General features: G+C 34.6%; 1 protein-coding gene across 1 annotated transcript in view; it reads right to left on the reverse strand.

Moving 5' to 3' along the window:
• tho2 (THO complex subunit 2-like protein) overlaps positions 1 to 26679 on the reverse strand; it is a 779097-nt gene that overhangs the window by 598932 nt on the left and 153486 nt on the right. The window contains exons 9-10 of the mRNA XM_090391861.1: positions 24307 to 24402; positions 3480 to 3626 (exon numbers count right to left, since the gene is read on the reverse strand). Coding sequence (XP_090247987.1) covers positions 3480 to 3626; positions 24307 to 24402 — 243 coding nt within the window. The remainder of the gene's footprint in view (positions 1 to 3479; positions 3627 to 24306; positions 24403 to 26679) is intronic.

Here is a 26679-nt window from a genome sequence, read left to right on the forward strand (position 1 = left end):
TCGTCCCTCTGTCCAGGCATTCTGAACTATGCAGTGCAGCCACTGCAAGACTTTTATACCACCATACTTCAGCATTTCTGGTCGAATATCATCTACTCCTGCAGCCTTTCCACATTTTAGCCTTTGATGGCTTTTTCTACTTCGAGTATGGATATGTATTCCTGACTGCATGCCTGGTCAGTGGTTTTTACCACTGTGCTGTCTTCACTGCTTGTTTCATTTAGCAATTTTTCAAAGTAATTACTCCATACTTCAAGGATATCTTTTTCTCCCATTTTCATGTCACCTTTATCATCTCTAACTCCTTTTACAGCACTCTTTCCTCCATTCCTAAGCTGCTTCAACAACTTCCAGAATATTTTGCAACCTTCTTGATATTTATTTTCTATATTCTTGCCAAAGTCCTCCCATGACTTTTGTTTAGCTAGTTTTACACAGTGTTTAGCATTCTTGCATTTGTCTCTGTATTCTCTAAGAGCACAAGCTGACTTATTTGACAGGAACTTTTGATATGCTTTCTTCTTTTCCTTCACCGCCTGTTTAACTTCCTGAGTCCACCCTGGAGTTCTAATTTTTCTATCCTTGCAGACAACTTCACCACATGCCTCTCTGGCAGAATCAATCAAAGTTTTCTTCAGAGTTTGCCACTGAATCTCCAAGGTTTGATTCCTGTTCTCAAACTCTTTCATTTTTTCTTCAATAATCTTTGTGTATTTTAGTCTACAGTTCACATCTGAGAGCTGCTCAACTTTTATTTGCTTTAAAACTTTCTTACATGTTATTCTTTTCAATATGAAATTCAATTTTATTCTGCTCAAGACTAAATAGTGATCACTTCCAATTTCAAATCCTCTGTACACTCTGGTGTCCTGCGCCAAGGAGAAAACATCACTATCAACAATAACATAGTCAATGAGACTTTTCTTATTCCTTGCCTCTTCACACCATGTGAATTTGTGCACATTTTTATGTTGGAACATGGTGTTAGTAATAACCAGTCCATGTCCTGAGCAGAAATCCAACAGATATTTGCCATTATTATTAGCTTTGCTCTTTTCTCCAAATGTTCCCAAAATATTTTTGTATGTCTCACAATCATTTCCTACTCTGCTATTTAGATCCCCAACAAGGACCAACTTTTCCTTTTTCATTGTGTCAGTTGCTTTTTCTAAAGCATCAAATAATTCCTCCACTTCTACCTTAGTAGAGCCTTCTGTGAGACCATAGGCACAAATAAGTCTCATTGTCCAGTCCCCCCATTCTCATATTTGCCCACATTACTCTACTTGACACTGCCTGCCATTCAAGAAGATTAGCCTCGTATTTTGTGTTGAATACTATGGCTACTCCTTCTTTTCCTTGATTGCCATTGCCAGAATATAACATTTTGTATTTATTGCTCAGAAAGATCTCATCAGTTTTTGTCTTTTTTGTTTCAGTCACCACTATTATGTCGATAGCGTCCTCAGCTAGCTCCATTTCTTTGCCATTCAGGCTTGTTATGTTGATAGTACTGATCTTTAACTCTAGTGATGTTGAGTTGGGGTGTGTTTTCAGATTTGTTCCAGTAGCTGACTTTTCGCTGTTCGCCCTGGTTCCCTGGCGAAAACAGCGCGGGCCTTGTTTAACCGGGCGACACCCCAGCCGGCATGAAATTTTGTCATGTTGTACCATCATTTTATAATTTGGTTTAAGCCGATAAGAATTACAATTTGGTGAGCTAAATCCCAAATTGCCAGCCCATCCTCGTTTGTTCAGTATCCAGGTAGATACCCAACAGGGTGCACCACGAGACGGTGAGGATTGGACATTAGGTCAGAAGCCCTGATCGGTTCTCCGTACTCCTTTAAAGGCGATGTGGAGGTCTCCTCTCAGTTATACAGCTTTGACCCTTAAGCACCCCCCCCCCCCCCGGCATTTTGTTTGTATACTATTTCATGCCCTTTCTTTTGAGGTTTGCTATAGCAAGCATCTTCTCTGTAAAAGTACAGAGATAATACAGAAAATATACTAGTTCTGTTAAATATCTTTTGATACAACTGATGAATACAATCAGGATCAGAAAATTAATTTTACTGTTATTCAAGATTCTCTGTCTTTTTTGTGAAAGAAGGAGACAAGTAGTGTACTGTTTTTCAGTATGATTAAACCTCATCTAGGTATGTATATGCATGCATAAGAGTGTGTGTGTGTGTGGTGGTGGTGGCTGGAAGGGAAACATCTATTAAGATTTCTCTCTTCTCGATGGTACCCAATATTTTGAGAGGATTTTGAAGCACCACATCAATATAAAGAGAGTATTCTATTCTAAGGTTGGGCAGACTAGGGATTTATACAGTGTGAGAAGTTGTACAGCTGAGAACTAGTGTCCTGAATAAAGAGCGGTCACCATGTTGTTTGTAGGATGAGAAGGCTATGGGTTTTTGCCAGGAAAGCAAGAGATGATTTCCAGCAAGCAAGTCAAAGACCACTTTGACTTGCATGCGAGAAAATCAAAGTTCAGACAGCAATCTTAATTGCTGAACGGTATGAGAGATGTGAAACTTCATTCCAGAAAGAATAATTTCCATAACTCAATCACAGTAAGTGTTTGGAAAATGAGAGTGGAAACAGCAAACATGTCAATGAAATCATCCCACTTAATGCTCTTGTGATCCAGGATAAAAGGATGAGCACAGCTGGGCAAAGAGCATTCCATAGGAGAGATGACTTCTATTCAAAGAATTACTTGAGGATTAAGAGTGATAGGAGAATGAAAACAGTTACTGCTATGTAACCATCTCCATTCTCTTGTCTTTCCCCCTTCCTCACTTGCTGTGGGAAAGGGGAAATAAACATTAAGCTACAGAAGGTCAAATAGAAGATTATTCAAGATTTGAACAACAACTCTACAGAGAAGTGGGCAGCACTTGGCCTATTGCATAACATAACCGTGACAGCATTTCACACATACCATACCACACTACTTAGATTCTCTCCATGCATAGCCAGGATGATTATATACCAAATGACAAGAAGCTCCTAATATGTCAATATTATTTAGCAGCTAGCCTGTGAATCACTTGGTTGTATGGAGAAAGTTTTTTGTCTTCGATGAGTAATATCCTTCAAAGCCATACCAAACATTATGCATGGCATGCCATTGAATGATGCTGTACAAAAAGAGTGGAGAGAGGATATTCCATTCTCACAATCTCTGGAAACAAAGGCCATCAGTCACTTCAGACTTAGATGGTTCCATTCTCACACTCTTTGGAAACAAAGGCATCAGTCACTTCAGACTTTCCATAACCAAAAGTAATAAGTGTTTCAATGGACAATGAAGGTCTACCACTCCAAGAAGTTTCAAGAAATGGCATTTCTACAACTTGGAATGCATGCATTTATACAGAGTATGTTTTTTAATGAATTTAATCAGAGTAAAAGTGATCAAGCCCTATAACATATAATTAACAAATAAAAACTTTTTTTTATTATACCCAGCTATTTTCTTCATCTTTCAGTTCTTTATTATCTTCTGTTTTATCAGATGATATCAAAACAACATTTAGACGTCTAGCATATATTCGGGCATCTTGGAGATCTTGTTTATGCTTTTCCACAATTTTATTGTCATCAGGAATCAGCTAAGATAATTATAGAAAAAGAAATGTTTAATTATTCATAAATACTTTGCTACAGATTTGATAATAAAATTAGCACTCAAGTCACATGGCATTTATGAAATAAAATATTTTTTAAACTGAAGAGGGGAAAAGAAGTTTACTTACTCCATATTATTTAAATTTTATTACTTCATAATTAAATTCTGCAGTTTTATTATTTCTTCCTCTCTATCTTCTAATGCCTTTTATTCCCTATAGGGAGTAGGTGAGGCCATTTTAGCCCTATCTAACATTTTGGAGAATGAGGGGACAGCTCATTCACCACCAGCAGCCAATCAGCGATAGCTGGCCCAACTACTATCACTAATTATAAACGGCATTCAGTGACAAGTGCCAGTATCAGCACAGTGTAGTCCCTACCACAGTATGATAATGTCTGAGATAGTGTGGGTTCTGCATTCGGTGTTCTTGAATTTACAGGATGAAAAGGGAAAAAAAACCAGCTTACCGTGTCTGAGATATTCAAAAACAATTGAAGAAAGGGTTTATTATTTATTTTGAATTTTAATTCTATTCTAAATGACACTATGAAATGTGCATCCAGCCAGATTATTTTTTATTATTTTAAACTCATGCAACATTATGAATAACATATGAATGTTATCGTCAAACTTGCATCCTTCTTATGAAATCAAAAATAATGTGTGCTAAATGCTCTTATTGAAACCAGTTCTTTATGCAGTAAGTTAATGCAAGAGAAGTTCAGGATAATTTTATAATAATTATCACAGAAAATATGCAATTTTAGAAAGATGGGAATAAAAATTATCTTTGTATCAGTCTCTTTAAGAGACTAACTTAGTCTCTTACAGAGACTAAGTTACTACCAAGTCTGAATTTTTTAAAAAATTTTTAACTGAAATTTTATTTTAATTTGAATAAAAATGTGTAAAGGAAGCAATGAAATTCTTCTGCACTGTCAATTTCTTCCCATAATTTTATGCTTAGTAGGAAAAAACAATGACTGACAAGTGTTATTTACAATTTTATACACGGTGAAATATCTCCATAAATCCTCTTAGAAGTCAAAAAAATATACAATACATGCCATTTAATTTAACCTCAAATTATTCAAAACCCCATTTAATCCAAAATAAATTCCATTTCCCTGACCATGAAATAAATATAAAACATATACTGTAGTTGTTCATGCTTTATAATTCATTTCTTTAGAAAAATTCTTCATTTTAAATACAAAGTACTGCATTGCCCATTTGATTTGTATTAATTTAACTTTAAAATACTGTCATCTCAAATTAATTAAAACTAGTCAAACAAAAGATTGGTTTTTATTCAAATAAAAAAAAATAATTCAGATGGTTCAAAAGTAAAAAAACCTATAATCTTTAGGAGCATGTGATGATTTCAACATTCCTTTCCAACCTGAATGGCAGCCAACTTTCAGCAGTAGATCTGACATCACTCCAAGAGATGGCAGCATCCACAATTAATACACTAGGGCATATAATGAGACTGCTCACAGCTGTACAAGTGAATAAAAAATATTTTTCGTATGGTTTTTTTTAGTTCAGTTTCTTTTTTCAAACACTAAATCAAATAGTAAGTGCAAACCATTTCTTTCTTGCTTCCCAAATATATCAACCCCAAAAAATGAGACCATAAGACCTATAGCATATAAGTGCTGTGTGTGTGTGGGGGGGGGGGTATTTTGCTATTATTTTTGAGGAGCTGGAGTTATAGTTTTTGGGGAATACTTCATGGGTAAAGCTCCACAGAATCAGAGAAAAGGAAATGAAAATAGATGGGAGTATCAAAGTTCAGTGAGTCAACAGTTCAACTGTAAAAGAATAATAAGCAGCTGTTGCCTATGTACTATGAGTTTAGCATCAATGATAGGCATGATGGATGCAGTTCGGTTAAACAGTGCCCATGGAAATATCTGTGGAAGAGACAGGGTGAGGAAAATGAATGTATGAGAAAAGGTCACCAATCAGCCAAATTGTCTTCTTTTGAAGATCGTCAAGAATTTTTGATCACTCCAAATGTAAGAACATTATTTCAAGGTTGGGCAGATTTAGGATTTATACTGAATAAGTATAATAAAATTAGTTTAATCCTTTATCCAAGTGTGAGCAAACAAAGTTTGCACCTGAAAGTATCTTCAGGACTGGGGTAAGGTGGTACAACAACATTTGTTTGCTCACACTTGGATAAAGGATTAAACTAATTTTATTATACTCTAACCAAGTGAAAAATAAACTTTCAACTGAATAAGTAGCTGGTTAGATGAAAAGAAACATTTTGAGTAAAAATTGATACCAAGTTTTACCATCCTTTTTCACCCAAGATGTTACTTTGCATCTGACCTGGTCATCTGAGAAGACAGAGAGATCTGATCCTAACTTTAAGTTGAGCAATATTTAAGTTAAGCAATATAAAAAAAATAAAATAAAAAATAAAAAGGCATAAGTTGTGTTTTGAAAGAAATGAAAATGACTTGGTTGTTAGTGCTCCACTAAAGAATGGTGTGGGAGCCAGTATGTGTAGGGCACTTACTGTGGATGATCAGAAAGCTGGAGATGTCTGAGCACTGCAGGGATATTTATATAAGTAGATAAGTTGAGGATGCTTTCAACAAAACTGTGGATAGTGCATGAGGTCAGTGAGAGTAACCATTTATGTATATGAGAAAGAAGGTGGATGAAATAACAGGAGTGAGTAACACGTGCAACAATAAAAAAAATCTACATGAGAACACTCTTCACCATTGCATTCAGTGAATAACATGACAAAACTGGCAATATAATTACAAGAGAAGGAAGGTAGACCAAAAGATAACAATTTGCTGAGAAGCCCTTGATGCCAAATGCTATCAAATGCCTTGGAAACGTAATGTCGGATTAAATAATACAAGTCTATCCAAATGTTTCAATGACCTAAGTCCAAACATATATAGGAAATTTAGGTAAGGTGATGACTGTTGATCTTGATGGGTGGAATCCATATTTATGGTCACTGATTAGTTGACAGATCACTAGGTAATGCAAAAGTAAGTTGACTGTTGATGACCTTCTCCATGCCTTTAGATGACCCTGAGTGGAGTGGAATCAAGGCAAATGAAATAATTCCATCAACTGAAATCATGTATGACCCTTTCAGGAGTCTGTAAGTCTCAATCATATCATACCCTCATTCTTCTGTTTGCTAGTGTCTGCAGTCTACAAATTCTCAATCTGTCTTCATAATCAGTATTCTAAAATCCTGATATCATTTTAATACTCTCATTTGCACTCTCTCCACTGTAACAGAATCATAATGAAAACCAGGAGACCAGACCTGCGTACAATAGTCTGTAAAATCTTGTATAGAAAAAAACATAGTAATATGTTTTTCTATGTCGATTTTACATGGGAAATTAATTTTTACATAAAATACTCGTAAATAAATTAATGTAATAACTCACTCTTTGTTGTATTAAATCTGGTAACAAATTGTTAGAATAATTTTATACGAACCACTAGAATTGTAAAGACAAAAGAATAAGCTCAGAAAGGATTAGACAAATAGACTTAAGGCTAGTGACAAAGTCACCGGATTACGAGTTTTCTAGCCAAAACGCAATAATATCATGGGAGGCGGAGGAAAAACCTTCCAGCAAATCTGGGGGACTAAATTTGTAGAAGAGTCAAGGTCAGGAGAGTGAGGAAAAAAGGCAGAAATTGGGGGGCCAAAAAGATGGCTCTTGCGTCAAGGTTTTATTAGTTGTGCCAAGGCTTTTCCCAAGGACAGGGGAGAGTCACATTCCTGAGAGCAAGCAGTTCCGACAAAGATGGAAAGTTAGATAGCAGTGGAGATGATCTTTTCGATATGTCCTACCGTATGATTCTTCGATGAGCTACGTGTGTGCTGTAGTATTGCTGCCGTAACCTAGAGCCCGATCGAAAAAAATTTTTTGGAAGAAGCGGAGCCTGTACCTTTAGGATCTAGGACTATATGTAATGAGCTGGCAAGATTGTAAGTAAGATATTTTATGTTAATTCCTAGATTGTGAAAATTAAGTGACGAATGTTGGTTCTATTGTTGATTAGCAAAGAAAGTATTAGAGAGAAGTCAGAAAGCCATACTTCTGTTTGAATGTGAATGTTTCCTGTTTATATATAACATGCGTAAAGATAAAGTGTATTTAAGTCTATCCATGTGTCTGAAAATTTATGTGAAATTTTACTGTCTTTGTCTTAAAGCTTAAGCAAAAATACTTGAATGATTGTATGGGGAATTAGACACATGATTTGTATTGTCTCCATTGTTATCTAGTTGTATTAGGCTGAGCCAGACACTTGATATATGCAGTTTAAATTTTGTAATTGATTTGTCTTAGAATGAATAAACATGTTTGTTTTGTTAATAACTTGCCTGATCTTGCCTTACCAATGCACTGTCTCATAAAAATATAGAACCTGTGTGACCAAAGAATAGCGAGAGCCATGACTGACTGATATTAAGAATTAGGAGTTGCTTGAATTAGAGTTAACTTAAGAGATATATTTCATGCTTAGCTGAATGTTTCTCTTGCATATAAGGGAAAGAAAAACAATTATTTTATGCGATCCTTAATGGCTCAGTTGAAATAATAAAAATAAAAAAAAAAATTTTTAAGGATCAATACAAGAGAAATACAGCAAGGTAGATTAAGGAATTGGTTCTTCCAGCCAGAAACATTTCCTAAGCCTACACTTCGAGCATATGAAATAGCTTACTTAAGGCCTTGAGAGAAAGGGGGGATAAACTATAGACTAAAGGGATTAAGAATAATCACAAGTTTTGTGCATAGCTCAAGCAACAATGATATTAACTAAGATATTATGATGTAAGAAAAATTTTACAAATAGCGCAGTAGTAACACATTAAGAAAAAAGTAATATTAAAGTAAAAAAATATAAAAGATGGATATTATTACAAGTCGAAGTGAGGTCTTATCGAGGACTTGTAAAGAGGCAAAATGACATCATTATTTTTATATGTCAATGTTCGTTTTAGCATTGCACTTATCTTTTGAGATAATTGCAATGTATTTGCAATCTTTGCTACATGACCCTTGAACTTCAACTTCCTATCCATTAACATTCCAAGATTCCTAGCCTGACCAGTTACTTCTAGCACAATGCCATCAATATAATACAACATTGGATATCTAATCACGCCAAAGTGCATGACTTTACGTATACTGACACTGAATTGTCATCACTTTTCCCATGCCCACAATTCCAGCCTATTCACAAATCATTCTGCAAGTACTGAATATCCACAGCATTCTTGATTACATTCTTGATTACCCTACCTATTTTTGGATCAGCAAATAGCTGTATGTTGCCTGTCAAATCCTTCCCAATTCATTAATGTACAAATTGAATAACAGTGGACCAAGGATTGATCCTTGTGGTACACCACTGGTTACCTTAAATCTTGCAGACTCACATCCCCTGTATATCACTTTTTGATATCTGTCAGTCAGACATCCATGCCAATAATGTATCCAGCATTCTCCAATTTAAGAAATAGTCTTTTCATGCTTATTCTGTCAAAAGTCTTAGCAAAATCCAAAAGTATCATGGTGTATCCATTACCCCCCCTTGTCAAGTTCAATGGCAACATTATTATAGAATGTGAGCAAGTTGTTAAAACATGACCTTTCCTTAGTAAACCCATGCTGTTCATTGCAAAGTAGAGATTCGCTGTCAACCCATTTCTAAATTGAGCCCTAATGAATTTTTCTAAAATCTTCACACCACTCCTGAGATACTGATTGGTCAATAATTGGATACTTCAGTCTTTGCACCACTCTTGTGTGATGAGAATACCATACATTGTATTCATTCCTGCAGAATCTTCCCTGTTCTGAGACTCAAATTATATAGCCTGGTCTAAGGAACAGCCAGTTCAGCTGAACACTCTTTTAGCACTCATTCAGTTTATGCAGCAGCTCTCATTCCTCCTCTTCATACTCCTGTGTTTCTTCATACAGTGAAGAGCTAGTAGTGAACTCAATGTTGCATACACCACACTGATAGCTTTTAACAAAATGGGCACTCATTCAACCCCTTCTGCATTCAGCAGAGTCATTCTTTCATATTCATTATTTCTTTTATTTGCAGCATACTGATAGAATTCTTGTGGGTTGTCTTTAGCTTGCAGAGCCTGTTATTTTATTTTATTTTTTTAATTTTAATATATACTCAAGACTTAAATTTCTGTACAACAGTTGTGATTCTTCTAGCCTGCTACTTATAAGTTTCATTTCTTGTTTCTTCTTTTCATTTCTTTCAAATTATCCTTTCTAACAAATCTCTTGCTTAATAAGATTACACATCCATTTGACTCCTACCTTATTTATTCTACAAACTCTCTGGACACATTCTGATACTGTATCATTTAAGTATTTTTTAAATGCTTCCCATGCACTCTCAATATTCTTTCCATCCAGCAACCAATGCCATTCCAGTGAACTCAGTATTCTCCTCAGTCATAATTTCCTGCTTTCTAGTTTAGCATGTTATCTTTTCTAAATGGAACATTCTTAAAATTAGTGTCACTTCCCAAGTGAGTTGGGATTTCACAACTCTATTTATACAAGGAGATGCAAAATCTTGCTTCACCATCTGAATCCGAACAGAAATGATTGAGAACTCCAAAGGCCCTGCATATGTATGAAGAAGGTCAAAAGCGGAGACTTGACATTAGGCATACTCAGCCAAGGAATAACGGATTATGCAAATGTATACAGATAACAGAAGGAATTGCACAAAATGAAGTTTGGACATTTAAGATGCACTCTAATTTTTGGGGTAAATTAACCAATCAGGAATAAATGTCTGTAGGTGATGGTGCAACACCATTTAAGTCAATGTTCATACCACAATTATTAGTGAAGTGAATGTAGGGATTTTTTGTAATTTAAAAAAAAAAAAAAAAAAAAAAAAAAAATTAATTTTGAAGAGCAATTTGTTGACCAATAACCATTCAATTTTGATTCAGGGGGTGTAATTTCATTCTGCATTAGCCTGCCCGTTAACAGTAAATACACAAGGAAATGATACTAGGATATTTTCACACACACACACACATATATATTCATACTTTTATAAACTGACTTAGATCCGAGAATTAGAACAAACAATTAAATTTATTCACAACACAACATGGTTCGTCGGAAGGCCGACTTCTTCAGGCGTTAAGAAACACAGAAAGCAAATAAAAAACACTAGAAAGAAACATTGTGTCACTGAAATTCGACTATTATAAACTACAGTTAACTTTGAACTGGAGCTACAGTCCGTGTTAAAGTTCTATTGTTAAGCATCTCTGCGCATTTGACTTCACGAGTGTGGCAGAATCTGATAGCAGAGCTGAATGAGTCCGGTAAATTGTAACTAATTGTAACTGTTTATATGATGAGGGTCCATAACAATTTCCTTAGACTCGACTATGCAGCGTTCTACCTCGTCGTGGTGTATATGAAGGTTTGAAGTTGTTGTCCAGTTTATCTCATGTTGGCAGCCTTCATTATTTGTGTTTACTGAAAACAGGACATGGCTTGACAGGGCACTTGCTCTAGTTCTTTTGTAGGCAATATCTCTCTGGTGTTCTTAGAGACGTAGCAGGATAGATTTCTCAGTCTGGCCATAGTATAGCTTACCACAGTCACACGATTGTAAAGATGGAGATCTTTACAATCTGACTCCATAAAAATCTCCATGTTTAGAAAATCTACACACACAGATAGATACCTGCATGCATCTTCACATCACTATCCAGCACAGAAAGTGGGTATCATCTCAACTCTAGCACATCGTGCCAGATCTGTACTGTCAGATGATGAAGAACTAAAAAATGAACTACAACATCTAAGAAGAACCTTCACGAGTAATGGCTACTCTTCAAAAACTATTAACAAACATCTATACTGCCACCATCAAAACAATTCAGAAACACAGGACAACTCCAAAGGTTATATCTCCTTACCATACATCAGCTTGCTCTACAAGAAACTACAAAGAATTTTAAGAAAGTTTAACATAAAAACGTGCTTCTCTACTCTTCCCAAATTAAATTCAATTATAAGCAAACACAAACCAGCTCACAATCATCTACAGTTCCCAGGAGTGTACAAAAATACATACGACCGTGGTAAGCCATACTATGGTCAGACTGAGAAATCCATCCTCCTACGTCTCTAAGAACACCAGAGACATTGCCTACAAAAGAACTAGAGCAAGTGCCCTGTCAAGCCGTGCCCTGTTTTCAGTAAACACAAATAATGAAGGCTGCCAACATGAGATAAACTGGACAACAACTTCAAACCTTCATATACACCACGACGAGGTAGAACGCTGCATAGTCGAGTGTAAGGAAATTGTTATGGACCCTCATCATATAACCTTAGTTACAATTTACCAGACTCATTCAACTCTGCTATCAGATTCTGCCGCATTCATGAAGTGAAATGCACAGAAATGCCTAACAATAGAACTTTAACATGGACTGTAGCTCCAGTTCAAAGTTAACTGTAGTTTATAATAGTCGAATTTCAGTGACACAATGTTTCTTTCTAGTGTTTTTTATTTGCTTTCTGTGTTTCTTAACGCCAGAAGAAGTCGGCCTTCCGACGAAACATGCTGTTTGTGAATAAATTTAATTGTTTGTTCTAACTGTTGGATCTAAGTCAGTTTATAAAAATATGAACATATCCCAATTCTGAGTTAATATACCAGATAGTCATATATATATATATATATATATATATATATATACACACACACAGTCATACACCTACTTATGCGAATCCAGAGTTATGCAGTTTCTTATATGTACATATTCCCATCCCGCTTCACACCCCACCACTAGTCGTATCTTTCAGGCACCGGCCGCATTCGCCAGTGTCGCACATGCTGTGAATAAACACTGACATGTTTTGTGCGGTCTCCATTCATACACAATTTTTATAGTCTACAAACCTTGCGATTGTTTAATGTTATGTTCTTAATAAAAATTTTATCACATAAAAAATAATAATGTCATCCAAAAGAAGCAAGTCCGATTCTTCTACAGCTAGCAAGAAAAGAAAACATTGACTTTGGAAACAAAACACAACGTTATTAAGGATTTTGAAGGTGGAATGAAAATTTGTGAGCTAGCAAAGAAGTTCGATCTACAGGAATCCACTGTAAGAACAATCATAAAAGAAAGGTTTACAGATTTTGGAGGACATAGATTCTAATGAGGAATGAATTGTAGCCACAAGGCAAGGAATAAAAAAATCATTAGCTTGCTATGAAGAAATTTTGCATGACAAGAAAAAGACATTATGCAGTCAGAAGAATCTATTAGATTTTATGAAACCATCGACATTGAAATAACTTTCTTTTATTTATGTACAAAAAACTACAATTATGATTATATTTCTTAAAAAATATAGGTGTTTTTCTAAACCTTTGGTCCCAATTGTATGTTTGTATATATAAATTACATGCAAAATTATACCCCGAGTTACGCGAATTCGACTTATGCGCTTTTTGTTGGTCCCACCTACCGCGTAACTTCGGGGTTTTACTGTATATTATGAACAAGAACTAAAATACCTACATTACAGGTAGTTTCTATTTATTGATTGACATTAAACACAAATACTAATTAAGCATATTAAAAATACTATGGTATATTCTGATCTGTTGCCATATATAAATTATATTAATGATTGACACTTAACATCTAGCATTATATGAGGGTGCTCTGAAAAGTTCTCAGCCTCAACCACAGATGGCAACGCTATCAGCAAGATTTTTTTTTCTAAGTTGGTACATCTGTCATAAGCATCCATGTGAAATTGCAAGTCATTCTATCAAGTAATTTGTTTTATACAGCTGTCTGAAGCAAAAGTGTTATCTGTATCCTTTGAAATGGATAAAACTGAGTATCATGCAGTAATAAAATTTTTTGTAACAGAAGGTTTAACGCCAAAAGAAATTCATTCGAAGTTCATAAAAGTTTATGGACACTCCTCTCCTTCATTTTCGACAATTAAGAAATGGGCTTCTGAGTTTAAACGTGGCCGTATACCAGCCTTGAAGTTGATCCAGGTGAAGGGTGTCCATAAAGTGTAACACCACCAGAAATCATTGATCAAGTGCATGATATGATATTGGATGACTGACAAGTCAAAGTGCACGAAATTGCTGAGGCTATAGGCATTTCAAAATAACATGTAGGATATATTTTGCATGAAGAATTGCAAATAAAAAAAGCTTTGAGCAAGATGGGTGCTGTGCTTGTTCACAGCAGATCAAAAATGCACTTGCATGAAAATCTCTGACAGTGCTTGGAGTGTTTTAAAAGAAAACTGATTTTGTGCGTCGATTTATTACTATGGATGAGACTTGCATCCACCATTGCACACCAGAATCCAAACAGCAGTCAAATCAGTGGACAGAATCCAATTGTTCAGCACCAAAGAAGACAAAGTCAGTTCCACCAGGAAACTGACTTTGTCTTGAAACTGACACTGATGCCATCACCTTTCCAAAAGGAAAGATGATGGCATCGGTGTTTTGGGATGATAAAGGCATTTTGTTTATTGATTATCTTGAAAAGGGTAAAACAATAACCAGGGAATATTATTCTGATCTTTTAACCAGACTAGACGAAAAAATTCGCGAGGAAAAGACCCGGTTTGCAGAAGAAAAAAATCATCTTTCATCAGGACAATGCACCTGCCCACAAAGGTGTTTTGGCAATGGGAAAATTAAGGGATCTGCATTATGAATTGTTGGAATACCCACCCTATTCCTCAGATTTGGCTCCCTCTGAATTCTATCTCTTCCCAAAACTAAGAATTTTAGAAGAGACCACCCTCATAATTAAGTTAATTGGAAACAGATTTTTTGAGTTCTGATATTGATAATGTTGTCTGCATGAAGAAAAAATAAATGCTGATTTTCGATGTAATTTAACATCAATTGCTAACTTTTAAAATAATGACTTCTATAGAAATGTGAGAGAAGAAAGGAATATGATAACATTGTTATCGTGTATATTTTAATATTCAAATTTTGATATCTATTTACTTATCTTGATTAAATATCTATTTCATATAAAATACATCTCTGAATTGTGTTTTTGTTTATATTAACCTCAATTTTGTTATAAAGCTGAAAATAAAGATGAATTTGGGACGTCCTTGGTTCTAAACACAGTAACTACATAATAAATTACATAATTTCCATACCCTATGCATATTATCAAAGTGAGTTGAATACAGTGATGGTCACAGCAGTAAGATGTTTCAATACACCATAGTAGCATGATTAATGAATGCAAGCAGTTTCCCCACCTCACTCCAAATATGCAAAATTGATCAAGCTCATATATCTTGTCATTAAAGTAATTATGCTTCTAATAGTTTCATAATTATTGCCTTTATATGTTTATGATGCTGAAGATATTTCTATTCAGTTTTCAAAGAAAACTAAAAATCTCTTTCAAAGGCAAATGAAATCATGTACCATTCCTGTAATAAAGCAAGTAATAAAAATACTGTGAGGAAAAAATTATATGAAGATTTCAACTTGGGTAGCCTGAAGCACATTCAAAGGAAGCATCTGAATGTGCTTAAAAATAAAAATATTCAAAAATTGTTTACTTACAGTCATAACATATGAAAGAGAAATGTGGACTGTGACTAAAAAGTTCAACAAGCTGAGGACTACCCACAGGAAAATGAGAAGATCATTGCTTGGTATTACCATTCAACAGAGAAAGTGCAACAGCTTGGGTAAAGCTCAAACAGGTAGAGACATTGCAATAGCCATTAAAAGACCTAAATGACAATGAGCAAGTCATTGCACAAGAAGTAGCATTCAAAAATGGACAAATATGATATCTGAGATAGAATGAAAGGTATAAGAAAACCAGAGAGAGATGGCAGGAGAATGAGATTGAAAAGATAGCTGGAACTCATTGGTATAGAAGTAAAGCTCAAGATAGGACAGAATGGAGAAGTATGGAGGAAGATTTTGTACAGAATGGACAAAAAATGACGAGTGTAAAAAAGCATGTCAGTATGGTAAGTTTTGCATCTCTATTTATTTATTTACAATATTCTTTGTGAAATGCAGAACTTGTATTTACATCATCTATCTTGTGCAGAACACTTGTAAAATATTTCACCAATTTATTTATTTCAAAATGAAGAATTTATTTTTGATATTCAAATTAAATCTACGAAATTTACTGAAGTGACTTTGATGACCGTGATGAAGTGACTGAAGATCTATTGAACTAACTTCTGGGGGGGGGGGGGAATAAATGGCTTTATACAGCAATAAGATAATAATATAGCAGACCAAAAGAATGAGGCTTAAAAATAAAATAAAAGCAGTGCAAAATAGTTGAAGGGGACTCAAAACACTAATCGTGATCACGTCCATTATGCATTTCAAAATTTCATATAGTACTAATTCTGAATGATTGGAATGTTGTTCAGTTTTGGTTTCAAATAGATCATTTTACTGGCAAAACAATTCAAATTGATTGACTAATTTCTTGCTGGAAAGAATTTAATGCTGGTATCAATTCAAAAAAAGAATTATGTTATAGCGATTTTACTTTTGAAATTCATAAAATACACACCGTGGTCAAATCCATTTGACCATGATTTTCAAAGTCACACACACAAAAAAAATTTGTACAGTTCAAATTAGTGAAATCTGATACTGCCTATCAGCAATAAATAAGCAAGCAGAAGTAAAGCACTGAACCTACAAATTAATAACTATTAATTAGAATGTGCACTTTTTTTAAAACCAAGCCAAAACAAAGTTGGATCATTTTTCTTCCGTATTTATGTAATAGTTAATCCCCCCCCCCCCCCAGTTACTTAGAGGGAAATCGCACATATTCAATTTTCTTTCTCATCTTAGGCCATACAGAAAAATTTCATGCATGTATGTAGCACCAAAATAGCATAAAAGAGATACAGGATACATTCCTAGATCATATCAAGAGGATGCACTCCTTAGCACATAGTTATCCCATATTTTTTTTTTTTTTTTTTTTTTTTTGGATTTATTTCCAAACATCTGAAAAATTTTACAAGTTAAAGTGAACTTGTAAAATGAAAATTCACTATAATTGTATAGTTCACTATGATTTTTTTTTTTGCTTATTATATGAATTGCTGAACTGTTTACCTATTATGATGTAATCACAAAAAATGAAGCATTGTTAATGAATCTATTTCAATCAATATTAAATGATTCTTGAGGAAAATGCTCAGATGCGAGAGTGTGATCATAAAATTGTTCATAACCAAGAAATTGACAGACAGAAAGCTGTTACTGCACATATGCGGAAATCAGCCAGTCTGTATTATAAGTGCTCTAGTTAAAGCAATATGAGGAAGAAAAGTAAACCTGATGCATAATATCCAGTACCTGGCTGATTAGAATTAGGAAATGCACAGGATAGTGCATGGATTTATTAAAATATAATCTTGTTTTACTAGTTTATTATAATATGGAAAAAATGATGTTAATCATATATGGATTTCAATTTAGTCTAGCCTCTGGATTTAAAAAAAAAAAAAAATGGTATGTAACTAAATTAGCAAGTTTACTTTGGGAGGGAGTAAACTTGATGGCTGAGTGGTTAATATACCTGCTATCCAACCAGCAAACTGTGGGTCTGAATCCTCTGGAGGAATGGATGTTCAGGATTGTCCTAAAGTAGGAGATAAATTTCATCTCCCATTGTGAGATCACAATCCAGAATACTGAACACCTGAATAAGCTTGGAAAAGTTCCACATATGGTTTCTATGCAGCATTTTCAGATTCTGTATAAAATAAGAAATACAAAAAAACTGCCCACAATACTAATATACTTTAGATTCGTGACTCTTTGAATAAGCTGAAAGAGATAATGTGCGTAGCTGTACTGCATGGATTAAACATTTTCTTCATTTACATTTCTTTGTTACAACTTTCATGTTGTTTTTTTATTAAAATATGCTAATAATTTTATTTTTAACAAGGTTTTAAACAAAAATTCATTTTTTCACTTTAATTTCTTGCTGATTTTATTATTATCAAGGTGTAATTTATACTGATATTCATTTTATGTGCATACAATTTGCTTGAAAAAAGAAAGATCAATTTCAGGCACAAACTTTGTTTGCTTACACTTGGATAAAGGATTAAACCAAGAATATAATTTCTTGGTATCTTGAATTTATAGTATAACCAAGTGAAAAACTTCCAACAACCTTTCTCTAATCCAGAGTAATTTAATAATAAGGAGTGACACCTTTTGGCAACTGGAATAGGAAAATATGACTTCGGTGTTACTTCACCCTTGGTATCACCTTTGGGTCTGGTTCCCACAGAAGATTCCTCAATAAAGGTTGAAACTGGTGCAGCTCTGGCTCTGATTTGAGAGGCTCTGTTTGGGGGGTAGGTTTTTGCCTGTCTCTGAGTGAGGCCACTGCTGAGATTATGGCCGTGCTTGGTGGTGGGGATGAGCCTGCCACTGGGTAGACCCAATGCTGAGAAGTTCTTCTCGGTGATTGGGTGAGCCTGTCACTGAGTGGAACAACGCTGAGTTGGGCGATCTTTCGGGATCGTCTTATTTTTAGAGCCCGCTTCACCTATACAAAGGTCGAAACTGGTCTGGGTAGTGATCCTTCCCATAATTCATAGCATTATACATGTCTGCAAGGAGATGTGCTTTGCATTATGGGATACTAAGGCAAGTGATGTGAAGTCCTACCACCTTTACCATGAGTGGCCCCAAGTCCTGAAAATAGTTCAGGTGCAAACTTTGTTTGCTTACACTTGGATAAAGGATTAAACTAAGTATATAATTTTTTGTTATCTTTAATTTGAAGATCAATAGCACTTTTGTTTTTTGTACATTCATTATTAATGCACCATCTGTATATTATTATAATTGTAATTATTATAACATTCAGTAGCAATTTACATTAATTTTGTGAGGACAGGTCTAGTCTCCATTGTTCACAGATTGTAAAATTCATTAATCAAGATGCCCCCCCTCCCCAGTTGATCATGGTAAGTAGATAACCATTGTATTCAGAATCTCTATTAAAATTTGTTAAATCATTTCAAGATCAGGTGATTTGAAATGGCAAAATAAAATAATGTATGTAGTATGTCAATAGTACCTATGCCAAGAATAAGTCAATCCACTACTGGCTTACATATTGCACACATCTGACAGATTCAATGAATAGCATAAATAAAAATTAGCTGCCAAAAGCACAGCAATAGATCTTGTAGAAATGCTGGAAAAAGCTGCATTCAGAAGTTCAGCAAAGACAATTTCAATTATATTCAATACTGTTATGCTTCTACTTTCACTTGCTCCACCCACTAAGGACCTATTGGCTTCTTTGGGATAGTAGATTGAGAAAAAAAATTTCTTACTAAACTTGTAGTCATAAAGTTGATTCTAATATAGACAAAAGCTGAGAAGTATAAAAATGATTTTTAAACATAATGCTTTTTCAAAACTTAATGTCTGCAGAGATAATTTTCTTCTGCTTTTTCCAAGTGAACAATGAAAATTAAAAGAATAAGTTGATACATTACATTAGTTGCAAGTTACACAGAAGTAAGAAGGTACATGATTTATTTCATAACTAGTACACTTGATTTGCAATGGGCAACTCTAGAAAAGCTCAGAAAGATTGCTGCTCAACTGCAGACCGTTTTGTAATTATACTTTTCTTATATTGTCTTATACACCTCATATGTGTAAAGATTAATGTTTTTACTTCCTATAAAGAAAAATCATGTAAGTGTGCAGAAAGTGTATGCATTCTGTGAAATGGTTTCTAACTAGAATTATGAATAAATAATTAAAGCAACCTAAATTTTAGGACAAGCAGTAAATTCTTAAAGACATGGATATATACAAGTTGTTTATAAGCTGCTTCATAATAATAATAACCTTCATGGAGCCAGCCATTAACAACAGCAACAACTGCATTGCGAGTTGGGCATAATTAGACAAAATTCACACATAAAAAATTGATTCTGACATTTATTTTCAAAGAGTGATACAATATTTACATGAAGTACATGATTTCAAACAATTGTTTTATTTAGTGATGGTCGCAGTTTTTTTTTCCCCCAACGATGATAATAATAAAATCATATATTTCATACACAAGTGATTTTTCTTCCCCTCTCAATGTCTTGATATTAAAAACAAACATGATAATAGGAAACTATATATATATATATATGTGTGTGTGTGTGTGTGTGTGTGTGTGTGTGTGTGTGTTTGCATGCATAATAGGTAAGGAACAACATGTGTTTGCTTTTGGTAACACTGGTTCAAGAGATGTAGCTATGAACATAAGTTAAATCTGGTTCGGAGTTTTCCATCACATCTAGCAATAGAAGCATATCTTAAACTCACATACGTATCATTTCAACTCTATCATATACTTCACATCCACATTTTGTCAATGTCTACACAAATTAGGACTGGTAGGGAGATCAATTAGAGATGGTATCACATTTGAGGCAGAGTGACAGGAAACTTATAGAGATGACTTACCTTGGTCATCTATATAAAATTACAGAAGACTTGTGCAAAAAGGTCAGCCTTATCTGTATATGATGTTACCACGGTACCATCTAGATGAGTGAGAGACATGGAAACAAAGTGTTGAAGACTAAGCAAGGGACCAGAAAGCTTGACTGCCATTTGGCCAAGAGTTAAGCAATTTTACATTTGGTCTATTTATGAAGTCTGTTTTGGATTTATTGATTATTTTATACAATTATTGTGGACTGTAGAGTCAGCCGAGTATGAATCTGATATTTTTAACTTAAACTATTTAAAATATAAAATATAAAAAAAAATGATGGTACAACATGACAAAATTTCATGCCGGCTGGGGCGTCGCCCGGTTAAACAAGGCCACCGTTGTTTTCGCCAGGGAACCAGGGCGAACAGCGAAAAGTCAGCTACTGGAACAAATCTGAAAACAAACCCCAACTCAACATCACCAGAGTTAAAGATCGGTACTATCAACGTAAGAATCCTTAATGGCAAAGAAATGGAGCTAGCTGAGGAATTAGATAAGTACCAGATCGACATAATAGGGGTGACTGAAACAAAAAAGACCAAAACTGGTGAGATCTTTCTGAGCAATAAATACAAAATGTTATATTCAGGCAATGACAATCAAGGAAAAGAAGGAGTAGCCATAGTATTCAACACAAAATACGAGGCTAATCTTCTTGAATGGCAGTCAGTCCCAAGTAGATTAATATGGGCAAATATGAGAATGGGGAACTGGACAATGAGACTTATTTGTGCCTATGGTCCCACAGAAGGTTCTACTAAGGTAGAAGTGGAGGAATTTTTTGATGCGTTAGAAAAAGCAACAGACACAATGAAATATGAAAAGTTGGTCCTTGTTGGGGATCTAAATAGCAGAGTAGGAAATGATTGTGAGACATACAAAAATATTTTGGGAAAATTTGGAGAAAAGAGCAAAATTAATAATAATGGCAAATATCTGTTGGATTTCTGCTCAGGACATGGACTGGTTATTACTAACACCATGTTCCAACATAAAAATGTGCACAAATTCACATGGAGAAAAGAGGCTAGGAATAAGAAAAGTCTCATTGACTATGTTACTGTTGATAGTGATGTTTTCTCCCTGGTGCAGGACACCAGAGTGTACAGAGGATTTGAAATTGGAAGTGATCACTATTTAGTCTTGAGCAGGATAAAATTGAATTTCTTATTGAAAAGAATAACATATAAGAAAGTTTTAAAGCGAATAAAAGTTGAGCAGCTCTCAGATGTGAACTGTAGACTAAAATACACAAAGATTATTGAAGAAAAAATGAAAGAGTTTGAGAACAGGAACCAAACCTTAGAGATTCAATGGCAAGCCTTGAAGAAAACTCTCATTGATTCAGTTAGAGAGGCATGTGGTGAGGTTGTCTGCAAGGATAGAAAAATCAGAACTCCATGGTGGACACAGAAAGTTAAAGAGGCAGTGAAGGAAAAGAAGAAAGCATATCAAAAGTTTCTGTCAAATAAGTCAGCTTGTGCTCTTAGAGAATACAGAGACAAATGCAAGAATGCTAAACACTGTGTAAAACTAGCTAAACAAAAGTCATGGCAGGACTTTGGCAAGAATATAGAAAATAAATATCAAGAAGGTGGCAAAATATTCTGGAGGTTGTTGAAGAAGCTCAGGAATGGAGGAAAGAGTGCTGTAAAAGGAGTTAGAGATGATACAGGTGACATGAAAACTGGAATAAAAGATACCCTTGAAGTATGGAGTAATTACTTTGAAAAACTGCTAAATGAAGCAAGCAGTGATGACAGTACAGTGGTAAAAAACACTGACCAGGCATGCAGGCAGGAATACATATCCATATTTGAAGTAGAAACAGCCATCAAAGGCTTGGAATGTGGAAAGGCTGCTGGAGTAGATGATATTCGACCAGAAATGCTGAAGTATGGTGGTATAAGAGTCTTACAGTGGGTGCACTGTATAGTTCAGAAAGCCTGGACAGAGGGACGAATTCCCGATGATTGGAGTAGAGCTCTCATAGTACCCATATATAAAAAGGGAAATAAAACTGAATGTGAGAATTACAGAGGTATTTCCCTACTGAGTGTTCCTGGCAAGATCTATGCAAGTATACTTGAGAAAGGGTTGAGAAGAATTGTGGAAGAAAAGCTTGGTGAAGAACAAGATGGATTCAGGCCAAACAGAGGCTGTCAGGATCAGATCTTCACTTTACGACAAATAGTCGAGAAAGCATGGGAATATAACAAAGCTCTGTATTTAAGTTTTGTCGATTTGGAAAAGGCATATGATAAGGTGCCAAGAGAGAAGCTATTCAATACGCTGCAGTTACATGGTGTCAATGGGGCATTATATCAAATACTTAGTCTTTATTTGAGTTGTAAGTCAGCAGTTAGAATTGAAGGAAGTACAGGAAGATGGTTTAATGTTAAATCTGGTGTGAGACAAGGATGTACATTATCGCCTCTGTTATTCATTATATGGATCCCATTATGAAGGAAAGTGGTATTAAACATGATATCAAAATTGGAGATGTTAATGTCAGCTCTTTGCTTTATGCGGATGATGTTATACTTCTAAATAAATCTGCTACAAGTCTGCAAGATTCTCTAGCTAAATTGAATAGCTGTTGTAATAGATATGGTATGAAGGTCAGCAATAAAAAGACAAAGACAATGAAAATAGGCAGAATCATTGAAAATGTCAACTGTGTTGTGAATGGAGAACCTGTGGAACAAGTAAAACATTTCAGCTACTTAGGCACGATTTTTACTGAAGATGGTAAATTAAATATGGAAATAGACAACAGAATCAGCAAAGCTGGTATGGTGGGAAGTCAATTGAATAAATTCGTATGGAATAAGAGAGAAATTAGTCGGAACACTAAATTAGCTGTATACAAGACAGTGTTCAAACCAGTTTTAACTTATGGATCTGAGAGCTGGGTCAGAAGTAAAACACTTGACCAAAGACTAGAGAACGCAGATATGAGAGTCCTGAGAAAGATTAGAGGCGTGAACAGATGGCATCAATGGCAATATCATATTAAAAATGAGGATATTAGGAAAGACCTTGACATTGTCTGCATCCATGAATGCGTTAGCAGAGCTAATCTCAGGTGGTATGGTCATTTAAACAGAATGGGCGCGGAAAGATTAGCAAAACAAGTTTTCTCTGCCAGGTTGGCAGAAAAACGACCCAGAGGAAGACCAAGATATAGGTGGATTGATATGGTACAAAGTGCCTTAGATGATAGAAATATAAGATATGATAATGTTGGAGTCTTGACAAGTAACAGACTGATTTGGAGGAAAATTGTAGATAGGAAGTTAGTAATGATGTAATTTTTTCATGTCGTACTATCATACCCTGTACACCCCTTGTGGGTACATGGCAGGAAATTGATGATGATGACTATTTAAAATATGCTAATTTTATTATTATTATTATTATTTATTAATATTTTTTTTTTTTTTATCCTGGACTGCTTGGAAATTTATTTGAGAAGTTGAACAGTGGGTGGAGGTTTGATGAGAGTATGGAATGAAGGCTCTCATTCCATCAAGGATTATTTCAGTTATTCAGTCCAAATAAGTGTTTGCATCAACAGATACAGTAATCAAACAACAGAAAAGAAATACAAAAATTCTAAGCTTCATCCCTATTAGCACGGCTGTGGTACTACATCATTTGAGGGTGAGATTAGCTAGGAAATGGTTGATCTGCAAAAAAAAAAGGAAATGGTGCTCTTGGTAAATCAACATATACGTTTATTTAAGTACAGGGATAGCAGGCAAAGAAGAGGTCCTTCAAATTTCTTTCAAGAATCCTGAAACTTTTGCTGGAACTATTCACCAGTTTGTTAGCAAATTAGTATGTTTTAATGTATTTACTATAATGAGAGTGGTTGTATATAACAACTAAAAACATGTTCTGTTGCTTCTGTACACTGGAAAACTGAAATATAACCATTTAATATGAATCAATGCTTTATTGTTAAAATGCATTTATGAAATAAATAAAATGAAAAAATTATACTTACTAAACTGTATAGCTGATCTAAATTTATTAGAGTATTTTGAAGTAACAGGGCAGCAACTTTATATAATGACGAAGGAGTCCTTACAGTAGTATCATTCTAAAAATGTCAAAAAAATTAAAATAAATAAATAAATAATAATAAGGAAATAAATAACTCATGTTCTGAAGAAACATAGTTTAATATTATTAACAGTATTTAGTAGGAATCCAAACAGACAGTGAATGAAACAGGATTAAATGGCAATTGGGAGACTAATGTAACCCACGCTCAAAACTGGTTTTAACTGCACATGCACTACATTAGTCTCTCAGATACTGCTTGGTTAAACAGAGTTCATATGTTTTCATCAGGTAACCAGGATGGATCACTGAAGCCAACTACTGAAGCATTCTCAGGAACTGACAACAGGTAGACCATCAATACACACAGCATCAAGTGGAAATGAAGTGGTGTTAGAAGATTTACAGACATGGTGGTGGGAGGGGGGGGGGGGGAGGATAATCGAAAATAGATGATCATATATGATTAGAAGGAGAAAGATAAAAATGAGTACCTGGTAAAAGAAATATATATAAATATATAAATACATATCAAAGTCTTAAACAGAATTTCAGATGTGAGGTGCGCAGTTTGAAAATGCAAACTATACCTCAGAGAATGAGTGACAAAATTTCAAAAACTGATTCAGCCAAATAGCTGATGAAGTTATTTGCAAAAATAGAAAAATAAACTATGTAGCATACTAAGAATTTAAAAAAAGAGCAGCCCAGGAAAAGAAAAGCATCATACAAGAAGTTCATGGCAGGTAACTCAACATATACTAAATGACTAAAGAAGTAATTAAAATATATCAGGAAGAATATAAATATCATGTAATGGGCAAAGTTCTACATCTTTGCTCCCTCATGATATTTTACATTTAAGATTTTACAGTTACATTTTCTTTTAACATTATTGTAATAGTGTAGAATGAATAAAAACATGGCAAAAGAAAAAAATTAAAGTTTATTTTAAAAAATACATCTTTGTTTCAAGCTTTAATAGCAATAGTAATAATAATAAAATCCTTAAAAGTTAATAATTCTCTTATGTAACACAAGCACTGTTTTTTTTTTTTTTTTTTTTTTTGTGATTTAGTGTTCTTTCACTGTTTATGTGAAACAGTAAAAAGCATTAAATTCAATTCATTTTTAGATTATATTGGGTTTAAACAGTTATCTCTGTTTCTAATTGGGGGGAGGGGGGAGAGGAAGAACAGAAAAGCGTTTTTGAACAACTGCTTATCATACAGATATCTATTTCTCAAATGTGAGAGAATCACATGGAATCAGTCTTAAGTAGACCAGGTTGATGTAAAAAAAGTCTTCAAGGGATTCCTTAATAAAGTTGCAAGTTTAAAAGAATTGCACATCATGCCATTTGATAGTGATCAATGTTAACATTGTGGTTACCTTATACAGATATTGAACTGATGTATTCATGTATGCAATTCACGTTCTTCACACCTAACATCAGCAAAGGAATCCATTTGATCCCCAGGGAATCCATGTTGGGGATCTAAATAGCAGAGTAGGAAATGATTGGGAGACATACAAAAATATTTTGGGAAAATTTGGAGAAAAGAGCAAAGCTAATAATAATGGCAAATATCTGTTGGATTTCTGCTCAGGATATAGACTGGTTATTACTAACACCATGTACCAACATAAAAATGTGCACAAATTCACATGGAGAGAAGAGGCAAGGAATAAGAAAAGTCTCACTGACTATGCTATTGTTGATAGTGATGTTTTCTCCCTGGTGCAGGATTTGAAATTGGAAGTGATCACTATTTAGTCTTGAGCAGGATAAAATTGAATTTCATATTGAAAAGAATAACATGTAAGAAAGTTTTAAAGTGAATAAAAGTTGAGCAGCTCTCGGATGTGAACTGTAGACTAAAATACACAAAGATTATTGAAGAAAAAATGAAAGAGTTTGAGAACAGGAATCAAACCTTGGAGATTCAGTGGCAAGCCTTGAAGAAAGCCCCCTGATTGATTCAGCTAGAGAGGCATGTGGTGAAGTTGCCTGCAAGGATAGAAAAATTAGAACTCCATGGTGGACCCGTGTGTAGAGGCTTAAGTGCTGTGAGGACATCATGTTGGAGGCTTAATGGATTTTTTGCAACACTCCAAAAGAATTAAAATAGAATTTAATACTTCCTATATTTCGTCCTAGTCACTAGGATATCTACGGGGATTACAAAAACAATTAGTGTAACATGCACACAAAAACTTACAATACTAAGCCCAACCACATGTGTGACACTAAAGTCCTATCTAGGTAGAGTGCCCTTAGAGGGCACTCTACCTAGATAGGACTTTAGTAGGT

This window comes from Typopeltis vanoorti, chromosome 4, assembly GCF_054136105.1.
Source record: "Typopeltis vanoorti isolate ZY-2024b chromosome 4, IOZ_Tvanoo_1.0, whole genome shotgun sequence".
In the NCBI taxonomy this organism is placed as follows: Eukaryota; Metazoa; Arthropoda; class Arachnida; order Uropygi; family Thelyphonidae; genus Typopeltis; species Typopeltis vanoorti.